General features: G+C 41.5%; 1 protein-coding gene across 1 annotated transcript in view; it reads right to left on the minus strand.

Annotated features, from left to right (window-relative positions):
* Positions 1–20351, minus strand: part of LOC102197376 (cadherin-20) — a 94971-nt gene that overhangs the window by 11345 nt on the left and 63275 nt on the right. Inside the window, exons 3-8 of the mRNA XM_005730409.1 lie at positions 14727–15030; positions 10373–10667; positions 9951–10070; positions 4551–4718; positions 2925–3112; positions 2272–2525 (exon numbers count right to left, since the gene is read on the minus strand). Coding sequence (XP_005730466.1) covers positions 2272–2525; positions 2925–3112; positions 4551–4718; positions 9951–10070; positions 10373–10667; positions 14727–14945 — 1244 coding nt within the window. The 5' untranslated portion in view covers positions 14946–15030. The remainder of the gene's footprint in view (positions 1–2271; positions 2526–2924; positions 3113–4550; positions 4719–9950; positions 10071–10372; positions 10668–14726; positions 15031–20351) is intronic.

Genomic DNA, 20351 nt, shown 5'->3' on the forward strand with positions numbered 1-20351 from the left:
TACAGACAGGAGAAATGGTCAAAATTGATCAAATTATGAACACAAAGAAGTACAGTCAGATTTGTATCCAACATGTAACACCATCTGGAATCTATCTCATTAGTAATGGCTAAATCTTTCGGCATGACAATGATTTCAAACACACTGCCAGTGCAGTAAAATCATACCTGGGTAGAAAAACACAATCAGTCGTAGATTGTCCTCCTCAGAGCTCGGACCTCCACATTACAGAAGAAGTGTGGGGTCATCTGAAGGTAGCTAACATCCAAAGATGAGCTTTTCTTTCAAGAAGGTTGGAGAATTGTTCCTAAAGACTACTTAAATAAATGATAAGGAAGCTTTCCTAAGAGAGTTCAGGCTGTGTTGAAAAATAAAGGTGCTCCTACCAGAAATCGACTCTCAAGCTCATTAGGATCCTCAAAACTGTTTCTGTAAATATTTTCTGTGTTTTGTTTTGCATGTGTTGCAGGTATGCACATGTATGTCCATGTACATTTGGACATGTTTAAATAAATCACCTATTTCCTCATCTCACTAGCAAAATATGAAGAAATTGGGGATGACTTAAGACTTGCAGTACTGTTATACAGTTGAGTTGCATGACGTGTTACCTGTCAGTGAAGGGGGAAACAATAGAAGTCAATATCTATGAGTGAAAGAGGACGAAAACCCTGACACAGCACTCGGGTTAAACTGCTGAGTGTCCGTGCAGACGGATGAAGTGAGCAGCAAACACACACAGGAGTCATCTACATCGTCCTCCTTTACTTTTCACCCTGATCGAGGTGGAAAAAAGGGAAAGCTGGGACGAGGTGCAGCTTGTGTGAAGCACTCAGTCACCCCCGCAGCCGCTCATTCCTTCAGATGATTAATAGCCTAATTAAAAGGCTTTATGTCTAATTAGTTTATGAAAGGTGCAGTCTGGACGATCAACGCACCACGCAACATCTGTTCTACCTGAGCACAAACCAGACTGAAATAAATGACATACGTCGTCAGCGTCTCTACTTCTGCGTGGTCTTTGGTTGTTACACAGATTAGTCCTCTATCTCGTGTCAGCTGTCCTGCTCTGAACATACATGTGGATAAATGGGAGCTCAGTCATATCAGCCTGCAGCTGCAGCCAGCTGTGAGTTGTGTTGTTATGCTGCCCCCTGCTGGTAAACAGGTTACTTTAAACTAATGAAAATGCAGATTCAACTAAATATGATGCTCCAGATAGACTGCAGTTATTACATTATTAAATTAATGAATTGACAACGCTTGTAAAATTGTGATGAAATTAATGAAAATTACCGACATATTTTAAATACATTTTGGTTTATAAGTTTCCAAGCTTATAGAAGAGTTGCTTAAAAAATATCCATATTTAAAGGTGAAGAGTGGGAATTTTTTTTAACTTCTGTTTTAAATTCACCTCTCAGTGCATAAGTTTAATCTCTGAGAGAACCCAAACACATTCTGTGAGTCTGTCTTGGTTCCAGTTGACTGGTTTTAGTCAATGGTGGGATGGGTAATTTGTTTGCCGAACACAAATTAACTCATTGATGCATCTCAGAATTGGTTTAGTTTACTGCTTCTGAAGCCAGTGGTCTCAGAAGCTGATCGAGGCTGGGCTGTTGGCATGCAGGATGTTGGCATGCATATCCATGAGAGCACCATACCTGATCTGATTGTTTCTGGTGGAATCTGAGCTACCGAGATGAGGCATTCCAACCTAAGCTTGTGCCACATACAGACTTCTCTAGCCACCATTTAGTCCCTGTGTCTCTGAACATGTTGGGTTGATGCCTTCATCAGGCTCAATCAGTGACCTTTGCACCCACTGAAGGCTACACTTATCCAAGAATGGAGAAAAAATCCTCAGATACAGATTGTGCAGTCCATGTTTAGACAGTGACTGCTAGCATCACATCCAGATAAGGCCACACCTTATATCAAGCATCTTGTATCTACATATATTACAGTGTTGGTGCATAAAATCTGAAGCCAGTAGAAACAACAAAGAGGACTTTCAGCAGATTGTTTCTGTCACACATCTGCACAGAAATTCTGCTAAATCAAACCATACGAAGCACATAACTGGAGCATTATCACAAAAAATAGAAACTTTGCCTTTGAGGTGGTTTTTTTGTCGTATCAAGGGTATTTATTGACCTATTTAAATGCTTAAAATGTAGACTAAACTCTTGCACAGTAAGCATGTTTGCAGTAAAACTGCAAAACTACTGAAGCACACAAAATCTGGAGTGGTTTATTTGTCATCCTCACCTCACAGTGTTGTTGGCAGCATCCGGATCCCTCGCTGACACGGTCTTCACCATAGTCCCGATCTCTGCGTCCTCTGGCAGCTCGACGTAGTACGCCGGCGAGTCGAACAGCGGGGGCTCGTCCACGTCCTCTATGCTCACGTGCACGATGGTGACGTCCTTGAAGGGCCCGCGGTGGCGAAAGGCCGGATCCAAGTGGGTGTTGGCTCCCTCCACCTTTAGAGTGTAGCTTGGCTTGATCTCAAAGTTTAGCGGCTGATGGGGTAACACACAAAAAGATTTTAAACTTTTAAAAATGAACTCTGGGGTTAAGACGTGGATTGAGATTAAAAGGTTAAACTGCTGGTATTTAATGGTAAAATCAGCAAATGCTGGGCCTATCTGCTAGGAACTGTCCAGCTCAAAATAAAAAAGAAATATTAAGTATTTATTTCAGTGCTGAATTTACTGAAGAGATGCTGCAAAAAGAATGTGATCTTTCCCTCACTCAAGGTGAAATTAAATTGATAAATTCCTGAAGGGACTTTTGAGTGTAGGACAAAGAAGGCTTTCAGCCTTTTGTAAATGATAAAAAATGGACTGTTTCTTTTTTAAAAAAAGAAAAAGAAATTGGATAGTTAATATCTATATCATAATATCATCTTTAGTCTGTACCTTTTTCACTGTGATGATGCCAAAGAGGTTTGTAGGGTCGGTGCTGATGTCAAAGGTGTCCCTTCCATCCCCATCGATGATGCTGTACTTCATCTCAGCATTGACCCCAATGTCCCTGTCCTTCGCCCAGATGCGTCCCACCACCGACCCCACAGGAGCCGACTCAGGAATGCTCATCTGGTACAGCCCTGAAGACACAGATTAACATGAGTGTAATCAAACGGGTTCACTTTTCAGTCCTCTAGAGGGAGCCAAACCTCTTCGGCTCCTCTTGTCTCCAAACCACATCTCAAGCCGGATGAAATAAATGGCTCCATAAACGCCTCACAATTGGGTTATCTACTGTCTCATGGGTCGGCTTGAATTTCATCTACCGTTTAACCTCAAAGAAGAGGTGACAGCTGCCCAATTTGTGGAGCTCCCCGCAGCCTTAAAGCGAAACGCTTGCACATTGTGTTTGTCGGAGGGGAATCCCTGAAGCTCTTCACAACCGATCAAAGTTCCATCAGAGTGATGGCGTTAATTGGTTTGGGGACTGGTGATGGAGGAGGAAGTGGGAGCTGGGTGTTTTCTTTGTCTAAGAGCGAAGCCACCGGTCGGCCAAGCCGAGATGACCGCAGACAGCTAGACAAACCCCTGACCTAATGAGAGAAGTAGAAATTGGTATATTGAAAGAGACAGCATGGGGCGTCTGGTGGCTGGGAAGAAGGAGAAGAGGGAGGGAGGGAGGAGGCCAGAGGGTAAATGACTGGGGATTGGTGGCTAGAAGTGGACAGAGGGGCTAATGGCTTGGGTTCTCCAGAGAAATGAAGTGGATAGATGTAGAGATGAATAGTTTTGCACAGTTCTTATTGGGGGCAGTTTTAAAAATACACAAAGCACACCACGAGTGAGGTGTCAACCCTGAAACTAAACAGTGATCTCAGGGCCATTTCAGGGCTCTGAGTTTGGGTTCCTGGCCTGTCTCAGCTGCAGCACGCTCAGGCTGTACTATAATGCACAACACAGAGTTCAGTGTAAAGTCAGCATCATTTTAAGGCCAAGCTTCCAGAAAGCAAAAACACCAACTGGCTCAAAATCGAGACTTAATCCCACTTCTTACCAAAAATAATAAAACAGTATCAGTATTATGCTGAACCATAAAAATATACAAAACTGCATGATAAGGTCTTCCTAAAGAACGACATCTGAGCTTTCTCCAGAGACTCCAAAACTTAACTTTGAAAAGAGGACTTCTTATGAAGATTAAAAAAAGTGTTTACTGCAGTAGAAGTTAAATGGTTGTTTGTTTTTCCTTTTAGTTCAGTCATTTGTCTGATAAAAATTAAGAGCTAATTTGTGGACTGCTGGTTGGACAAATCAGCTCACTGGAAGAATATCTTCTGACATTTAAAGTAATGCTTTGTTTCAGCCCTCATTACCTCAGGGAGTCATAGCTCAAAGCTGCACAGTTTGTATATACTCAGAGGCTTTTTCTTTTTCTTTTCGAAGTTTTCCTGCAGTATATCACACGCTGCTGTTTCATAGCTGCTGAGACAAAGTACATGTTGCTCCTCCTCGAGGCTGATATGGGTTCAGGTAGAAAATCAATAAAACTAAGAAAAACATCTGCAGAGGGTTGCTTACTTTGGTCAAACATGGGCGGGTTGTCGTTGATGTCGCTGAGCGTGATGTTGACAGTAGTGGTGCCGGCTAGCCCCCCCAGCTGCCCGCCCATGTCCTTCGCCTGGATGACCACAGTGTAGTTTTCTCTGGTCTCGCGGTCCATGTCTGCCAGGGACACACGGACCACGCCTAAAAACAGAGAGGCAAATTAAAGGTCAGTTGACACAGACTGAGGTGAAACAGCCAAAGGATGGTGTCCTGAAATGAACGTAAAACCTTGATGATCAACTGATTTTATATTGATCTCTGTCTGTTCATGAGGGATTTTTCCAGCATCTCGTTGAATCTGTGCATGAAGAATTACGCAAGTCATGAAGGCAAAAAGAGTTCAAACCCATCGCTAGCAAGGTGTACCAAATAAAGTCGACAGTAAATGTGCATTCTGCTACATCCAAAAGGTGATCTGCTGGTGCCTCGGGGGCTTGAGAGGGGTCCAGTGTCATCCTAATACACATGCATGCATAAATCATCCTCGCACCACACACCACAACTAATTAGTTTCTCTAATTTAGAGTCCCCCACCCGAACACACATTACTGTTATTTCTCATTTGGATATCCAATATGTTAGTATGATATGATGCTATGGCAACTGTACACTGTTTTTAAATTATAAATTGTGCAAGCTAGCAGAATGGCAGTCTAGTTTATGCCTGATAAAAAATGAAAAATGTTTTTTTTAGAAATCATAATTAATATTTTCCTCATTAATGATGCATCTCACAAACCATCCTCTGTTTTTCAGGATGTTAATTTTTATGCAGATTAACCACTGTGCCTGCGGACATATGTGCAATCTGTGCATCGTTACAATGGATGCCACTTAAGCCCAATAATCTCATTGTCATGTTAATGAAACCAGGTTCAAATTACTTTTTTGGCTTTGTGACATGGTGCATTATCATGCTGAGAGCAGTCATTAGGAGATTGTAAACCATGCGAATGACCAGGAACGTTTAAGGGGAGACATGGTATTCAGATAATAATGAATCAAAATCTACGGGCAAATGTCCCAGACCACAAAGAGTCAATCAACACCCAAGCTGAGAAATATGAAAGCCAATCATCTTGTTGCACTGAGACATGCACAGAGCAGAGGTTTGGGACAATTTTAATTGTGCAGCAGCAGACATATCTACTTGTTAATGTGGTAGAAATGTTGATAAGCATTCTTTTTGCTTTGCTGTTGTAGCCATAGCATGACTTTAGATTGCATTTGTCCAGAGCTTTTGTGGGACAAGCAGACACTGACCAAGTTAGCACAGATGTGCAAAAAGCTGCAGCTTTCAAAAACATCTTTATAGCCTGATATAAAAAAAAAGTTCTGGCCTTTACGGATAGTTTCTCTACAAAGGGCACTACGTTTTGAATCATCAACCTGGATGAGTTAGGGGTCTGGCACCAGCAGATGAATGCACAGGTATTTGCCATAGACAGTACATACGATGTAGCCAAATTAAAAATTGGTCAGAAAGGACTGTTATCCTGGTGATGCTCACTCGTTCACTTGCTAATTGATTTTGATTTATTTATAGCGTGACTTCACCAACCAGTGAGACGCATCATGTTCCTATGTTCCTGTTTATTCTCTCTTTGGTAGTTGGTAGACTTCACCTCTGCTAATGGGAGTCAACGAACTGGACCTCTGAACCGCCCAATTGAATTACCTGACAAATAATATCGGCCGCTGCTAAAAACAGCCTGCCCAAGAAGCTTTTGTTTCAGTTTGGATGAGAAAATCTAGTTAATTAGCACTAATTAGCAGGTATAGGTGTTGCACTCATACAATTTGCCAATTTCTCATCCAAGAGGTTTTAGGTTTTAACAGCTGATGGGATTCTCAGCCAGTTAAACCCTGGTGGAGTTGTCACCTTAGAAGTAGACCTGAGGTTTGACTTACGCTGTTATCATGAGAGTTATTAGGGTCAGATGCATCTAGATGTGAGTGGGAGTTGAAACAGATGGGATCTCAAAATATATCTGTAGGCGACTGATCGATGATATCATTTTCAAGGACCTAAAAAAAGAGTTGCCTTCAAGCACCTAAGACTACCATGACTTTGAAAAAAAAAAAAAACAACAATGTGGTGGTGGTCATGAAGATGTAATAATGTCCTTTTTAGATTCTATTTTGAGTCAAAAGAATCAAACTTTGTGGCTTCATATTTAGTGGACTTCAAAATAATTTTGCAGTACCTGACTTAACGTGACTTGCTTCTAGAAAAGGTCAACTGTGGTACTGAAAACATCATCTCTGACCATAGATTTGAGCCTGCTATCTGCAGCTTTAGGACAAAAAGGAGACTAATCAGACCAAGATACATTTTTGTCCAGTTTTAGTGAGTCTGTGACCTCTGCTGCCTCAGTCAGACTCAATGTGGTCCTTTGCTGTTGTAGCCTGTCCACCTCTGACTCAAATGCTTTCTTTCTCAGCACGGACGTGAAGATTGGTTATCTATGCTACTGTCTGCCAGCTCCAACCGGTCTGCCAGCTGACCTCTCACCTAACTGAACTCCAGAAGCAGCTGTGGTGGAAATCTCACAATATCAGCAGTTGGAGAAAAACCACATTACTCATGATTCTGATGTTTTATGTTTAGATTAAGTAAGCATTCGGACTTATCTGCAGACTTTAATGTTTTGCTCTGCAAACACATGATTGCGTGATCAGATGAGCACATAATTACACAGATGCACAGGTGTTCCTAATGAAGTTATCACTCAGTGTCCTAATCAAGAAGTGGAAATAATCACATTTACTTTAGTTCGAACTGAAAATGAGAGCAAAGAAAAGTAAGAAATTGTTGCTTCTAGAGGATTAAATAAGGTATTTTTTTGCATAGCTGCACAGTTAAAGTGCACGTAACCAACCTCAACCCTGCAACCTCACTATTGGCTTACAGCCTAATTTCTCTGAATCACATTTGCGTGCTTTTTTCAATTGCTTTTATTTGAAATCTGCAGCACAATTCATGCAAGGTAAAAGTTCTGTGCTACAGAATCAGAAAAGGAGTTCAAGTTGCGGGCAGCTCCAAGGCTGTCTGTGTTTAAGTTGTACATTGTGGCAGCACCAATAAAAGCTGTGCCTATAGTCGAGGCAGTGAGGCTGATTGATGGCTGCAGAGCCGACCTACAGCAGCAGCGGTAGCAGTAGTCTGACTGGCTGTTGATGGGCAGTGCACCCTCAGCGGTTTGGCAACAGATTCTGTGCTGACAAAGAAAAGGGACAGCTGTGTTAAACACTGGCCAGAGGTACTAATGGATTTTTGGACATGGTAGTAAATCCTTTAACCACATCCTAGAAAGCTACAGGTTTAAAGAAATCTTCCTCTTTTACAAGTTATGTTTACCTTATTTTTATATGCTGTTATTTTGTAAAACACGCTGGCCAACCAATAATCTTTATTCTTCTTCTTTTAAAAGATACCTGGCTGCAGTAGTTTGATCTAATTCAGACCCAAGAGTATTGGAGAGGTCTCTCACGCTTGTGGGTTGATAATTTAGTTCATCCCAAAGCTGTTAGATGGTCAAAGTCAGAGCTTTGTCTGAACAAGTCCAGTTTTTTTCCACACCACGCTGTACGCTGGCTTCACGCACTGAAGCACTGTCATGTTGAAACAGGAAAATGATAAATACACAAAGGTGGAAGTGCACTACCAAAAATGTCTCCACTTTTTTAAACACCCTCAGTGTGTAAATAGTCCTGTCTCCCTTTTTGGGATCGTCTGTTGTCATCCTGAGGTCCCTGGTTAGTCTCCATGTTGCTGTACTCTGTTTTTTATCTGCAGTTAGTATTCGTGCATTATTCTTCCTGTCTTTTGGGGGCAGCTGTGGCTGGTTGGATGGTTGGATACTTGGCTCCTCCCATCAATGGTCTGAAGCACCATTGAGTAAGATGCTGAACCAGCTAGTTACCCCAGTGCTTCATGTGTGTAATGTTATGTCTAGATAAAAACACTGTATGAATGTATGTGTGACACTAGGAGTGTTAAAATGGTGTAGTTGCATACTTGACAACATTTAATTAGTTAACTGGATGCAACATAATGGAATATTAGTTGGTAAAAGGCACTAACATCACTAAAAAAAAGACACAAAATCTAGTTCAGTGACTCAAATTAGAGAAAGTGAAGCTGTGGCTTCCAGCTGCAAGTCAAGGTTGCCACAGCAATAATAGAAAACTTAAAGCCTGAAAAAACCCAGGTGGTTAGGTTGCAGTTTTAAATCAAGACAACAGCACAATTATCCTAAATATACAGACAGGTTGTAGCAAGCTGTAAACGTATTTATTTCTGCTATAAAGCCAGACATTTTAATGTGAGAGTCTCGGGGGAGTGACTCAGTTTTTGCCCGTAAACCAAAAACTGCTTCTTTTTTTTTTTTTTATCTTCGCTACAACCAAAGGGAGTACGCCACACATAAGTTTGGGGCCCTGACTTTTGTCAAATGTAGTAGCCTATATCATTTAGCTTTAAGTACAGGGTGCAACACTCCCTTTTATTATCTAATGTATACTAATAATTATTTTTAATTACTTCTGGTACTGATTGAAATGAAGAAGGTCAAGCTGTGTGATCAAAAGCATTTGCAAGAAATACATAATACAAAGCCAAGTATGCTGTTTGTTTCTTGATCCAGTCTTTATGCTAAGCTAGGCTAACAGGATGTGGGTTAAAGCAGGTTTCTCAAAAACTTCAAATAGTCCTTTACTAATAAAATGACTTAAAAAATAAATAATTGTATATTTTCTGTCACCATTGATGGATTCATCATCTCAGAAGAAAATACTCAAAATATAAGCCGGTAACTGGGACTCAACTGCTGCTTGGAAAGAGATAAAAAAGAGAAAGCAGGTGAGAAGAAACCAGCAAGATGGTTAAAAGTATACTGCAAAATACATAGTATTTAATTTTATATTTCTCCAAGCGTTTGCTCTCCATGCTATGAGGCGCCGTCTGTCTTATTCTGTCCTCATTTTCAACAGAAAAGTCACACTTTGAGCTCTTTTTTTGTCGGGTGCCAGGATTTAGAGACGTGGCAAGTTGCGTCGCGTTTCAGACAAGTGTTCGGTAGTCTCATAGCAACAACAGGAACCATGCTGAGCTTCCTACATTCAAAGTCGGTTTGGTATACACAGGGGTGTGGACTGCTAAAATCAGACAAAATCAGTATGATATAGTGTTAAAAAAGAGGTGGTAGGTGCCTGTTAATAAATCTTAAGGAAGTTTGTGGACTTTATCGGGTCATCTGACATCATTCCGAGTAATTACAAATTCATATGGAGCTCATAAAATAGTTAGTAGCTGGTGAAGCTTGAAATTTCCAGCTTCTGCATGCAATGAGTGGTTTTGCAGCTTCGTACCAGTCTTGGCATCTACAGAGAAATAAGGCTGGCCCTCCAGGATGCTGTAGACCACACGTGCGCTGTTGCCATATGTGGGGTCGTCAGCATCTGTAGCGGTCAGCTGGATCACAGATGTTCCTGGAAGCAGAGGTTAGCGGGAGATGATGCAGTTATAAATAGGAAGCATCCTCTTAGGTGGAGATTTCTCCATCTGTAGACACAAACTAACTGTGCTTATTTACTTTAAAAGTATCTTTATGAATTGTGAATGAAGCAGATGGAAACGAAGCTGTAAGAACAAGCAACAGCGTCAACTCTGAAGGGCTTTTATGCACTTTGTTATTGTTCGCCATGGCTGCAAACATGGACAAACATGCACAGAGAACATTTTTGTTTCTGTCTCCTACCATGCGCCCGCCTTTCCTTTTCCTTCTGCTTACCTATTTTGGACATCTCAGGCACAGTCGCCTGGTATGGGCCATCTAGAAATCTCGGCTCGTTGTCGTTGATGTCCTGGATCTTGACGATGAACTCGGACTCGGGCTCTAGGGGCCTGTCCGTGAGGCGGTTGCGGGCCTGTGCACGGAGTATGTACTGAGCCTTCACCTCTCGGTCCAGCCTCTGGATTGCGTGGATGTCCCCCGTGCTGTCATCGATGGTGAACGTGGTGCCCGCCCCTTCCCCCGTGAGGATGTACTTAATGGAGCCATCACCTTTGTCCATGTCTGAGTGGAGCTGTGAGGTTCAGAGTTGTTAGTTAAAAGTGAAATTCTCATGGCCAGCATGAAAGACCAGTCATAAGTTGACAGTACAACAGACAAATGGTGCAGTCCAAAAGTATTAGGGCATTGACATGTTTTGGGAATGATAATTAGGTCGTATCTTCCAATTTTAGAAAAATGCAACAGCACAGCGATCCTAAGCATACAGAAATGACAAACAAACAGCTTTACTGGGACAAATGAAGCAACGTCCAAGTCAACCTCATGATCTCAGTCCAACTAAACATGTGTTATAGTTGCTGCAGAAAAAAAAACACACACCCAGAAATGAGGATACACAAGAAAAGAGGCTGTAGTACATGCCTGGAACAACGTGGCTCCCTATTTAGGGAATTAGTCAAGTTATCAAAGAACAGTAAAGTATGTGATGAAAATTTGCTATTTCACATTTTTGCAACCTGACTGTTAGGAGTGTAAGAGTAGCCATGATTCAGTGTGCACAACACAGCTACAGGGTAACTTTCTTAAAGTGGACTTGTTGTGCTCCTTTCCAGCTCCATATTTTTATTTTGGGCTTTTATTAGAAGGGCTCTCTCAGGGGCTTTGGATTCTCTGTCTGAAACAAGCCATTTAAGCCCCTCCCCCTGTAAACAGCTTTAGTCTTATTGACTGGCCCTAACAAAGAGACGGTTTGAATAGCAAGTAGGTTGAGTAGGTTAAAAAAAAATCAATGCATATGCTGGCATTGTTGACAATGGTTAAGGTGATGCTTCATGGATATTGTCAAATTTGGGTAAGTAATTTGTTATCTAAAATCTGCTGCAGCGCACTCAAACCTTTGATTCAAGAGAACAAGATGAATTAAAGTATCTTTGCCTTTGTCAGGGATTCATTTTGATCTTCTGATGATTTGCTTGCTGAAGATGATTCTTCATTAACAGCTTTCATTTGACCACCTGCTCCGTTTTACTCCCTCTTCTCTCGTCAGTAATGGAATATAAGATACGCTCTGAATCAAAAGTAGGTAAAATAAAATCAGAAGAACATAATTCAAGTGATGTCGCTTTATCAGTTTTTTTTTCATCTTCTTTCAGCCCCAGAGGTTACTCCACGGTTTCAGCCAGGGGTGTCAAACCTAAGACCCGGGTGGGGCCAGAATGTCTCACTGGCAAAGACCTCACGTTGCTCGTCGTACTGCATCAAAGTACTTTGGTTGTAGTTAAATTGCTTATTATTGTTCGTATTACATTAAATAACAGAAAATTTCCAGTTTTTGTCACAGTAAAAGAAAAACAAAAAAGAAAACAAATAAACAAATAGATATATAAATTCAGCACTTTTTTGCAAATTAACATTGTCCTGTAATTTGTTGTGTTGACAAGCATGTCGAGCTATGCTGGTGGGTTTGCGCTGCACTACAATTTGTAGTTAAACTTCTTTTCACTGAATGTTTTCTGCGATATGTAGGATATGTACCAATAGAGTTCCCAGTCTGGCCCACTTCAGATCAGTGGGTATGTGATGATTTTGGCACATGGATCTAAGCTTTTCCTGATGTAATTTGATGTATTGTGATTAGCAATTAACCAATTTTGACCTCACCAGGGCTCATTGTTAATGGTTTTTACGTTGTAGTCTAAATAATCTGGAAAAACATGAAATGTCCTTATGATAAATTAATGCATTACTGTCAAACTGATTTGAGTCCCCCAAAATTGTAAAATTCTTGACCTCCAGGGATGGTGTGTGCTTATGTGTTGTTCTTAATATTGTTGCTGGAAGTAGACATGTAATCACAGCTTACAGCCTGTTGCCCGAGACCCTGCAGTGCAATCAGAAGCCTTTTGTAGCCTCTAAGAGCAAATGTCATCCTGTTGATCTGCAATCAGACTTTACTTTGTACTTAAAGGGCCTCTGAGTATGATGAGTGCTTGCTGCCATCACACTAGCGGAGTGAAATTAAATGCCCCCCAGTCTGTCTCATATATAATCAACAGGTGTGCAGCCAGGCCACAACACAGCACTAAATCTGCAAACACTCCTTTCAAGACACACTTCCTTTGGCTGTTTTTCTCATCTGGGGCCGAGCCGAGGTGGTTGAACGGCTAAAAGTTTTGCTACTTGTTATGCCAGTGATAATGCACTAGTAGTTTTTATAATATCTTTCATTGCCGAGAAGCAGACAATACAGCTTTTCCTATCACTGCCGACAACATGCCCACCTGCACGCTCTCCTGCAAAGCCCAGCTCAGCCCAGAATAGATTTCCTAATCAGCACCTCATTGTGGACTTTAGCCCTGTGTCTGGTAGTGATATATCACAGGCTCAGCTTTCCTCTGCTTATCCACCTTCTCCGGCTCCAGTGCCTCCTTTCCTTCAAAGCCTTTGAAAGTAGCAAGTTTGACACTCGGGCTATCAATTACCTGCTCCTTCTCAGCTTTGGCCCAAACCCCCAAACCTCCAACAACCCAGCGGCTCTGAATACAAAGTTCCTCAGCAGAGGTAGGGAGAACTGAGGGGAAGCAAACTAAGGACGGAGGCTGCAATACATCTTCTGCTTTGCCCCGGACTTGAGTGGCCCTTTGGGTTGTAGCTCAGCCTGTTAGAATCACGTTATCCATTCAGTGTGAAAAAATTAGAGATGAGGAGAAACACGGTATGGAAATTTTTCACGCCATATTTAAGTGGAAGTAATATTTTTCCTGCAGATCTCTCTGTCTGCATAAGCACATGGCTTTTAGGAATCTGACATTTTCCTCAGTATTCCCAAGCGGTGGTAGTGAAATTATTCCAGAAGACTAATTAAAGCAGGTTTGCATCACTCCCAAAGGGTGATTTCTGAGGATGAGCAGTTAATACTGCAGTGCTTTAAAAGCTGATGAGGGATATTGAGGGAGTGGTAGTTCTGAAATCGGGGCTTTATACTTTTAGCTATTCAGGAATAGCAAAAAGCATTTTCTTGGTGTTTTGAAACCAGCTGTGATAAGTGAGTGATTCATCAATCACAAGTCATTAGCCAATCAGCATTCTCAGAAAGACCAAAACTTCCACAATTGACTTAATATTTTACTCAGAATGACCCAAACCTGGTGGTTGAGTTCAGAAAAAAGAAAGACTTCAATAAGCACTGGCTTCACATCCATCTTTCATAGTGTCTGTGGTGTTAGCTGCACTGATAATACTTGTTTGTTGCTCGTAAATTGGTTAAAATTGGCTTCACAGTAAGAAAAAATAGCAGGCTTGAGCATTTTGTTTAAATTTAGATACATTATTACTTCTGTATTTGTTGAAACTAAAAGAAAACATGTGCTCCTGCAGACAATTTCTATACTGTGAGAGTAATACTCAGTGAAATGGCTCCTAAATCGACTCAGATTTGTGCAGGCACTTGACACTAAATTATTTTTTTGCTTTCTCTCTTTCCAGAGAAATCTTTTTTAGTGATATAATGGCTTTTTTTTTTAAGTTTGAGCTTGCAGAAATGATGCTTCTCTCTGCCGATGATGACTAGAATTACAACTATTGATCAAATGTTCAATTCACTTTAGCAAGCGAGCAATCAAAGTGCTCCATTGTGAGCACCTCTCCTCTGCTCTTGTGAGAGCATGTCAGCGGTGCTGCAGATGTGCCGTCCACTTCTGAGAAACGGAGACCGACTGAAGCTTCGGTTCGAGTCAATTAACTCAATCACTGCTGTCTGGCTCTGGTTCAAAGTGGACAGAAGAGAGGCTGTCTCTCAGAAGAACTCAGTGCATCCAGGGATTAAATTTGGAATTTCTTTTTCTTTTTTCGTCTTCTTGTGTTTGTTGAAGCTTGCCTTTGCCCACCCATGATCTTCTCTTTTTGTATTCATGTGCTCAGCTCTAGCCAAGCTGCCGATGACCTCCAGCAGTAGAGCTCCCCTATAGATCTTTTAGTTTGCTCTGTTTGAAGGAGTTGGAGTTAAATTCACTTTGCAGCACCTATCAGTTCAAAGGTTACTTAGAAACCATGCTCTCTGCAAGGCTAGAAACCCACACTCTTTGCATCTTATACCTCCACATGTAAAGTGCAACTTATAGTGAAGACTGACCTTTCCAATATAAAGTGGTTCCAGTCCAGTATACTCCTCCAGGACAAAGAACTGATTCCACACCCAGCTTCGCTTTGCCCGTTGCAGCAGTGCTGAGCTCCCTACATGTTCCTCCTCTGCCGGCGTACCCAGAAGGCTATGAGGCAGAAGGGTCAAAATGCCAAGAGCCACGGGGAGCAAGGTCCACGCAACTGCTGGAAGATGCACTCGGTCTCCCATCGTGAAACACGGAGTAGTATTTGAAAAGACTTTTCCCTTTTTCTTGACAAGTGGAGCTATTTCCTGGGTCTCGTCTTTGTGGCTGCTGGAAGAGAAAAAAGGAAGAGCACAGATGAGTCTCAGATTCTGGACACATTCATTTCTGTTAATATGTGTCATCCACAGGTCTCCAACAGTGCCACGGGATACAACAAGGACATTTCCACTGACTCCAGATTATTTCTCTACTACTGAGCTTTTGTAGATTTATGATGTATGAGCTGTGTATCTGTGTGAGCCTTATAACGGCTGAATGAGAGGGTTCCTCTTGTACTGGCGATGTGGAGTTGAAAAGAAATGAGGAGAATGGGTACATGTTCTTCAGATTTTTTTTGTTGCTTTTAGGTAAACCAAAAAAACATTGTGCTGTATTTTTTCTTTTTAAAAGTTATAAAATGAAAACAAAAAGACTGTTGATGTCACAGGTATGTGTAACTATAACATCTCTAGTGAGGATTGCCTTAGAATGAAGATGACCTTTTGTGGTTTTTATGGGTCATTTAAGTACATCAAATCAGTCCGTAGGTGTACAAAATTCAGGAACTGAACAGACTAATGTAACTTCCAAACCACTGTTTGTCATTTCTACTTGAATGTATTATATAAAGTAGGGAGCATCAGAAGCACTGGCAGGTGCATTTTTAAATTTTAATAGTAAGGCAACCAGTACCAAGCTAGGCCAACAGCCAACCAGCTTTAATAGTCATGACAACAAGATGAAATCACTAAAACTGTAGTTCCTCTTATGGCCACTTGAGGCTGGCAGCAAAAATTAGTCAGCCTAATTTATCAGCTTCCTCCACAAAGCAACCTCCATAAACGTTTCATTTCAGTTAATGCACAGACCTCTTGGATGGTCTGCACGACACAGCAAGCCGCAATATTAGTCACATAAAATGGTCGAAAAGGCACCAACAGCACAAACACACCGTGGAGAAGTCCAGTACAATATTAGTGGATGGGCCCAAGCAGATGCCAGGATTCCTGTCAGTAACAGCAGCTACACTCATGCAGGTGGATGAGTGAGAAAAAGTTTCACCCTACTCATGCTATTCAGAAGTTTAGTTTACTTTGCAGTTGGGCAAACACTAGAACTGCAGTTTCTGTCACTGGCTTCATTTTCCACTTCATTGTTATTGTAATTATTGAACAAAGACTACTGCTTTCTATCGTTAACTTAATCTGTGCTTCAATTAATACTGATTAGCACTCTTAGCTACACAGCATCCAACTAAGGAAAAGGACTCAGGAACTGCACGGTTAATCCATTTATCTGTCCATCAATCGTACTTCTTTATTTTTGTTTCTTAGCAGCAATTAGCAGGTATCTGTGTTTGTGTGATACAGTAGCTGTAGCACTCCACCCTCTCTTACAAACAAGGTTATTTTTGGCTACAAAAACCCAAGATGGAGTCACCTAAAAAGCTAATTTGTTGCTAATGGTGGCTAATTCCATCTTTTATATGCAGGCATTTCATCTTTTATCTCATATTATATAGTCATACAAAAGCCTGCACATTTCATATTACATTGCCCAAACTTCCCCTAAAAATGTTAAAGCAATGTAAAGTTTTGGAGCCTGGAGGAGATAACAGAAATAATGAAGCACCAGCTCCAGCTTCTTTCCCTCCAGCTCGGGACACAAAACATCAGCAAGTGTAAGCACACTCTTTCTCTTCCTTCCTCCTCTTCCTGTCATGAGGAGAGGTGAGCTCCTTCACACCTCCTGTAAAAGACCCGGGGGTGTGATGTTCTGAGATTGTAGTGTTTCTGTTAACACCCCTGCTCAGCTCTACTCACACCGTGTTCAACAAGCTCCCTTCAGCGCTGCACACCGTTCATTACAAGTGTGCTGTGTACGTTTTTTTTTCTTCTGCCTTCCATATCGCAGGTTTTGAATGCCCCTATGGTGCTGCCTGGTTGCAGGATTTCATGCCTCTAAATACCATCTTCCTCCATGTTGCTCTTTTTGATACGAGCATCACAGGAATCCTTAAGATCAGCGAGGTCACGTCTGTGAATTTTTGCAGGAGATGCTTTTTAAGGTATTGATCTGAGTGAATCAATACCTTTTCACATGCAGCGCATGGCACCTACGCTGCCTCTTCCCATCTGCATCCTGGTTTTATGTATTAGGAGGACGGCTGCATCTGCCCGCATCTTCCTGCATTAATGAGCTCAGGGGAAAATAGGCAGATTTAAGGTCTGAAAGTAGAAAAAGGGAGCGAGGAGGGGAGGGGATAAAAGGAAAAGAAAAGCAAGAAGAGAGGAGGATGTTAGCAGAAAGTTTGCAGCAACGGAAGAAAGAGAGACTGTTTGACTCATTGGTTGACTCCATTATGTTTTGTAAGAGAGAGTGCATTGTGCTGCCGTGGAGTCCCTGAATCGCCAAACTCAGTTAATCATTGTTGAAGAGGCACAAAAGGCAGGGAAGGGTGGGAGGCGTGGCTGCATTGTCAGCGGGAGGCTGAGCTGTGCGTGTGTGTGTGTGTGTGTGTGTTAAGACAATCCCCGCGAGGGCCGCTTGGCAGGACGACTGACACTTGACCTCGCTGCTCCTCTCTTTTCTGCCTATTCAAGCCGACTGGTTGCCATTATGAAGTCAAATTAGCTCCCAGACCTTCCTCCCCTTTCGGCTCCTCCCCTCAAAGGTCGCAGCTTGCACCCGGGCATTTTGCTCCATTTTGTCGTGCCTAATGAGGTGACATGCTACGCAATTGTGCTGGCAAAACATTCTTCACATCTCTGTTCTGTTAATCTTATGGCATTTCGCCTGTTTAAGCAAAACGGCAGCTGGTGTGAACAGCGGATAGAAGGGGATGGGAAGATGAAGGGTTGAGGGGATGAGGAGCTAGGCGGAGGGCGGCAGAGCAATCATATGAAAAAGCTTTGCAAGACTTAAGGCAAAGAGGTATTTTCCCACCGGGCTGAAGCATTCCTCCAAGTGGAAAAATCTGCCTTTGTATTCAAAAGAAAAATAACAAATCAAAATAGAAAAGAAGCTACAGAAACATCCAATTTGTCCAGTGTTTGTCTTAAAATGAAAGAAAGCATTGGAAGGAAGGGTTGGAGGAAGAAAATGAGTGACAGTGATTGTCAGAGGGAGCAGCTGGTGTGAGAAAATGATAGACCATATTGTCGTATCATCGTACTCAGAGTCCACCTGCTGCTCCATTAGCTGCGATCTGACAACAACAGACTATATCAAACTGTTCCTGCGTGAGGGAGTGAGGTGAGTGATTTCTTCCAATGGAGGAAAACAAACTGCTGCGGTACGACTGACAGACAGAATCTGTACCTCCACCTGTTCATACTGAGTCACTGCTGCTTGAATACACTCAGAAAGCACCTCCATCCAGGTGAACTAACTGGTGGAACTTGTGCTCATAGGAGTGGGTGTTAAACCCGACTGAGCCATCATAAAGTTAAGAAGTCCCGAAAGTTAGTTACGAGAGGCTTTTGGAGACACTTTTAGGGTCATTTTGGGTACTTGTGCAAAGGTTTCAGTGTCAGCAGGCAGAAAACACCTGAAATACAGTGCATGTAAATTTGTACCAGATAAATCTGAGAGGTAAGAAGAGATATGGAGGAACTGCACTAGCTGTAATTGAAAACTAGTCTAATCACAGACTTACTGTGAAGGAATGCTTCTGAGGCCTGACCATTGAACTGCTAGCTTCCATCAATGCTGTTTCAATCCGGTTTGAATCAACACACTTTTCAGAGGGACAGCTTAGGTTGAGCTGTTTGAAGGCAGAGTTAGAGAGGCAAGGCTGAGATGGTTTGGTTATGTCCAGAGAAGGGATAGTGGATTTATTACACAAAGGAAGTTAAAGATGGAGCTGCCATGGAGCAGGAAAAGAGGAAGACCCCAGAGAAAATTAACAGAAGCAGGTGAAGAGGACATAGCTTTATTTCCCAAGTTAAGTTCTTTCTAGTCAAAAGTCTTTTAGGATTCCACAAGAAATCTTTAATAGAAGAATTTATTTGATTCCTCAGAGTTTTACCTTACAGGCCGTGTCCATATGTATTTGGTATTTTGCTAAACCATAGTCTTTTCCATGTTTTGTCCTTTCGTCCGCATGTAAGCCGCCTTTTAGGTCACTGAGAACTCTGTGAAGTTTCAGTAACGAAGCTGAAACTGAAGGTTGTCTCGCTGCCTCAAACGCGTGCGTCTTTAACTCCTTTCATGATGTCAGACTTCATAGGGTTATTATTTGCAGGTTTCTGATTGTTCAACATTTCTATACACCTGTTGCTTTGGCATCCTCTTGACATTCGTTTTTATTTTCCTGTGCACAGAGGTTTCTCAAAATGAATGAATAGGATTAAATAAGTTACATTTGTACTTCATGCTACTCTTTTACGAGCATATAAACTGAATGGTACACTGCTGTTGGAGGTAACTCAGTGTCCTTTTTCTTTCTTTCTTTTTTTACCAGTTAACAATCAGTTAAACGATCTAGGTGGAAAAAACTTTGTCTAAAAACTACCTCTGCACTTCTGCATATAGACTAAAAGCTTCTTTATTTCAGTGAACAGACTCTAAACAATACATATTTATTGTAAATGGCCACTCTTTGCCCATCTGCAGTACCTTCACAGTACTCCAGGGGGCCGTGGCCCACCCTCTGGAAATCACAGCAGTGAAAAGTTTACAGAACAAAAATCAAGCATCTGCATAGCTTTTCTGACACGGATACTGTGCATGACAAAATTTGCGCTAGAGGCTTGCAGATGCTGAGCCCAGAGCAACCATACCAAATTGCATGCTTCATTACCTACAAGTAGTTTCAGGAATTACAGACTGCACATTACATGTGTTGTTTCGTGTTGTTTTGTATTAAATGTTCATCTATATTGATATATAGAATAATATAGTGTTCAGAGAGACACAACAAGCTGCAAAAGCTTATAAAAGGTAGTACCGAGCGTGACGGTCACAGTCAAATGTTTGCAAAAGTTTCTTCTGGCAAGTACACAACACACTGTGTTCACTTTGACTCAACCCTGTCAAAATAGAACATACTACACAACTAAGTACAACAAAGCTACTATTTAGTCACTAAGTTAGCACATAGTTGGTTATGCCTGTAGCAAAGCTCGGATAGCATGACATTCCAAGTTTGGAACCTCATTATTTTTGAGGGAAAGTTCCAAAAAGTTAACTTGTTTTTGGGATCTAAACTTTACATTATGTAAAAAACAAGCAATATTAAAAACATTTCGAAAGTCATCTTTTTCATTTTTCATATATTTATTTATTTTATAGGCCAGTTATTCGTCGATAATAAAAAAGATGTGGCTAATTTGATTTTAAATGCTATTAAATACTTTCCAGAAACGTTTCAATTCTTCAAACCCTTT

Source organism: Pundamilia nyererei, unplaced genomic scaffold (assembly GCF_000239375.1).
Source record: "Pundamilia nyererei isolate P.nyererei 1_Seehausen unplaced genomic scaffold, PunNye1.0 scaffold00037, whole genome shotgun sequence".
Classification (NCBI taxonomy): Eukaryota; Metazoa; Chordata; class Actinopteri; order Cichliformes; family Cichlidae; genus Pundamilia; species Pundamilia nyererei.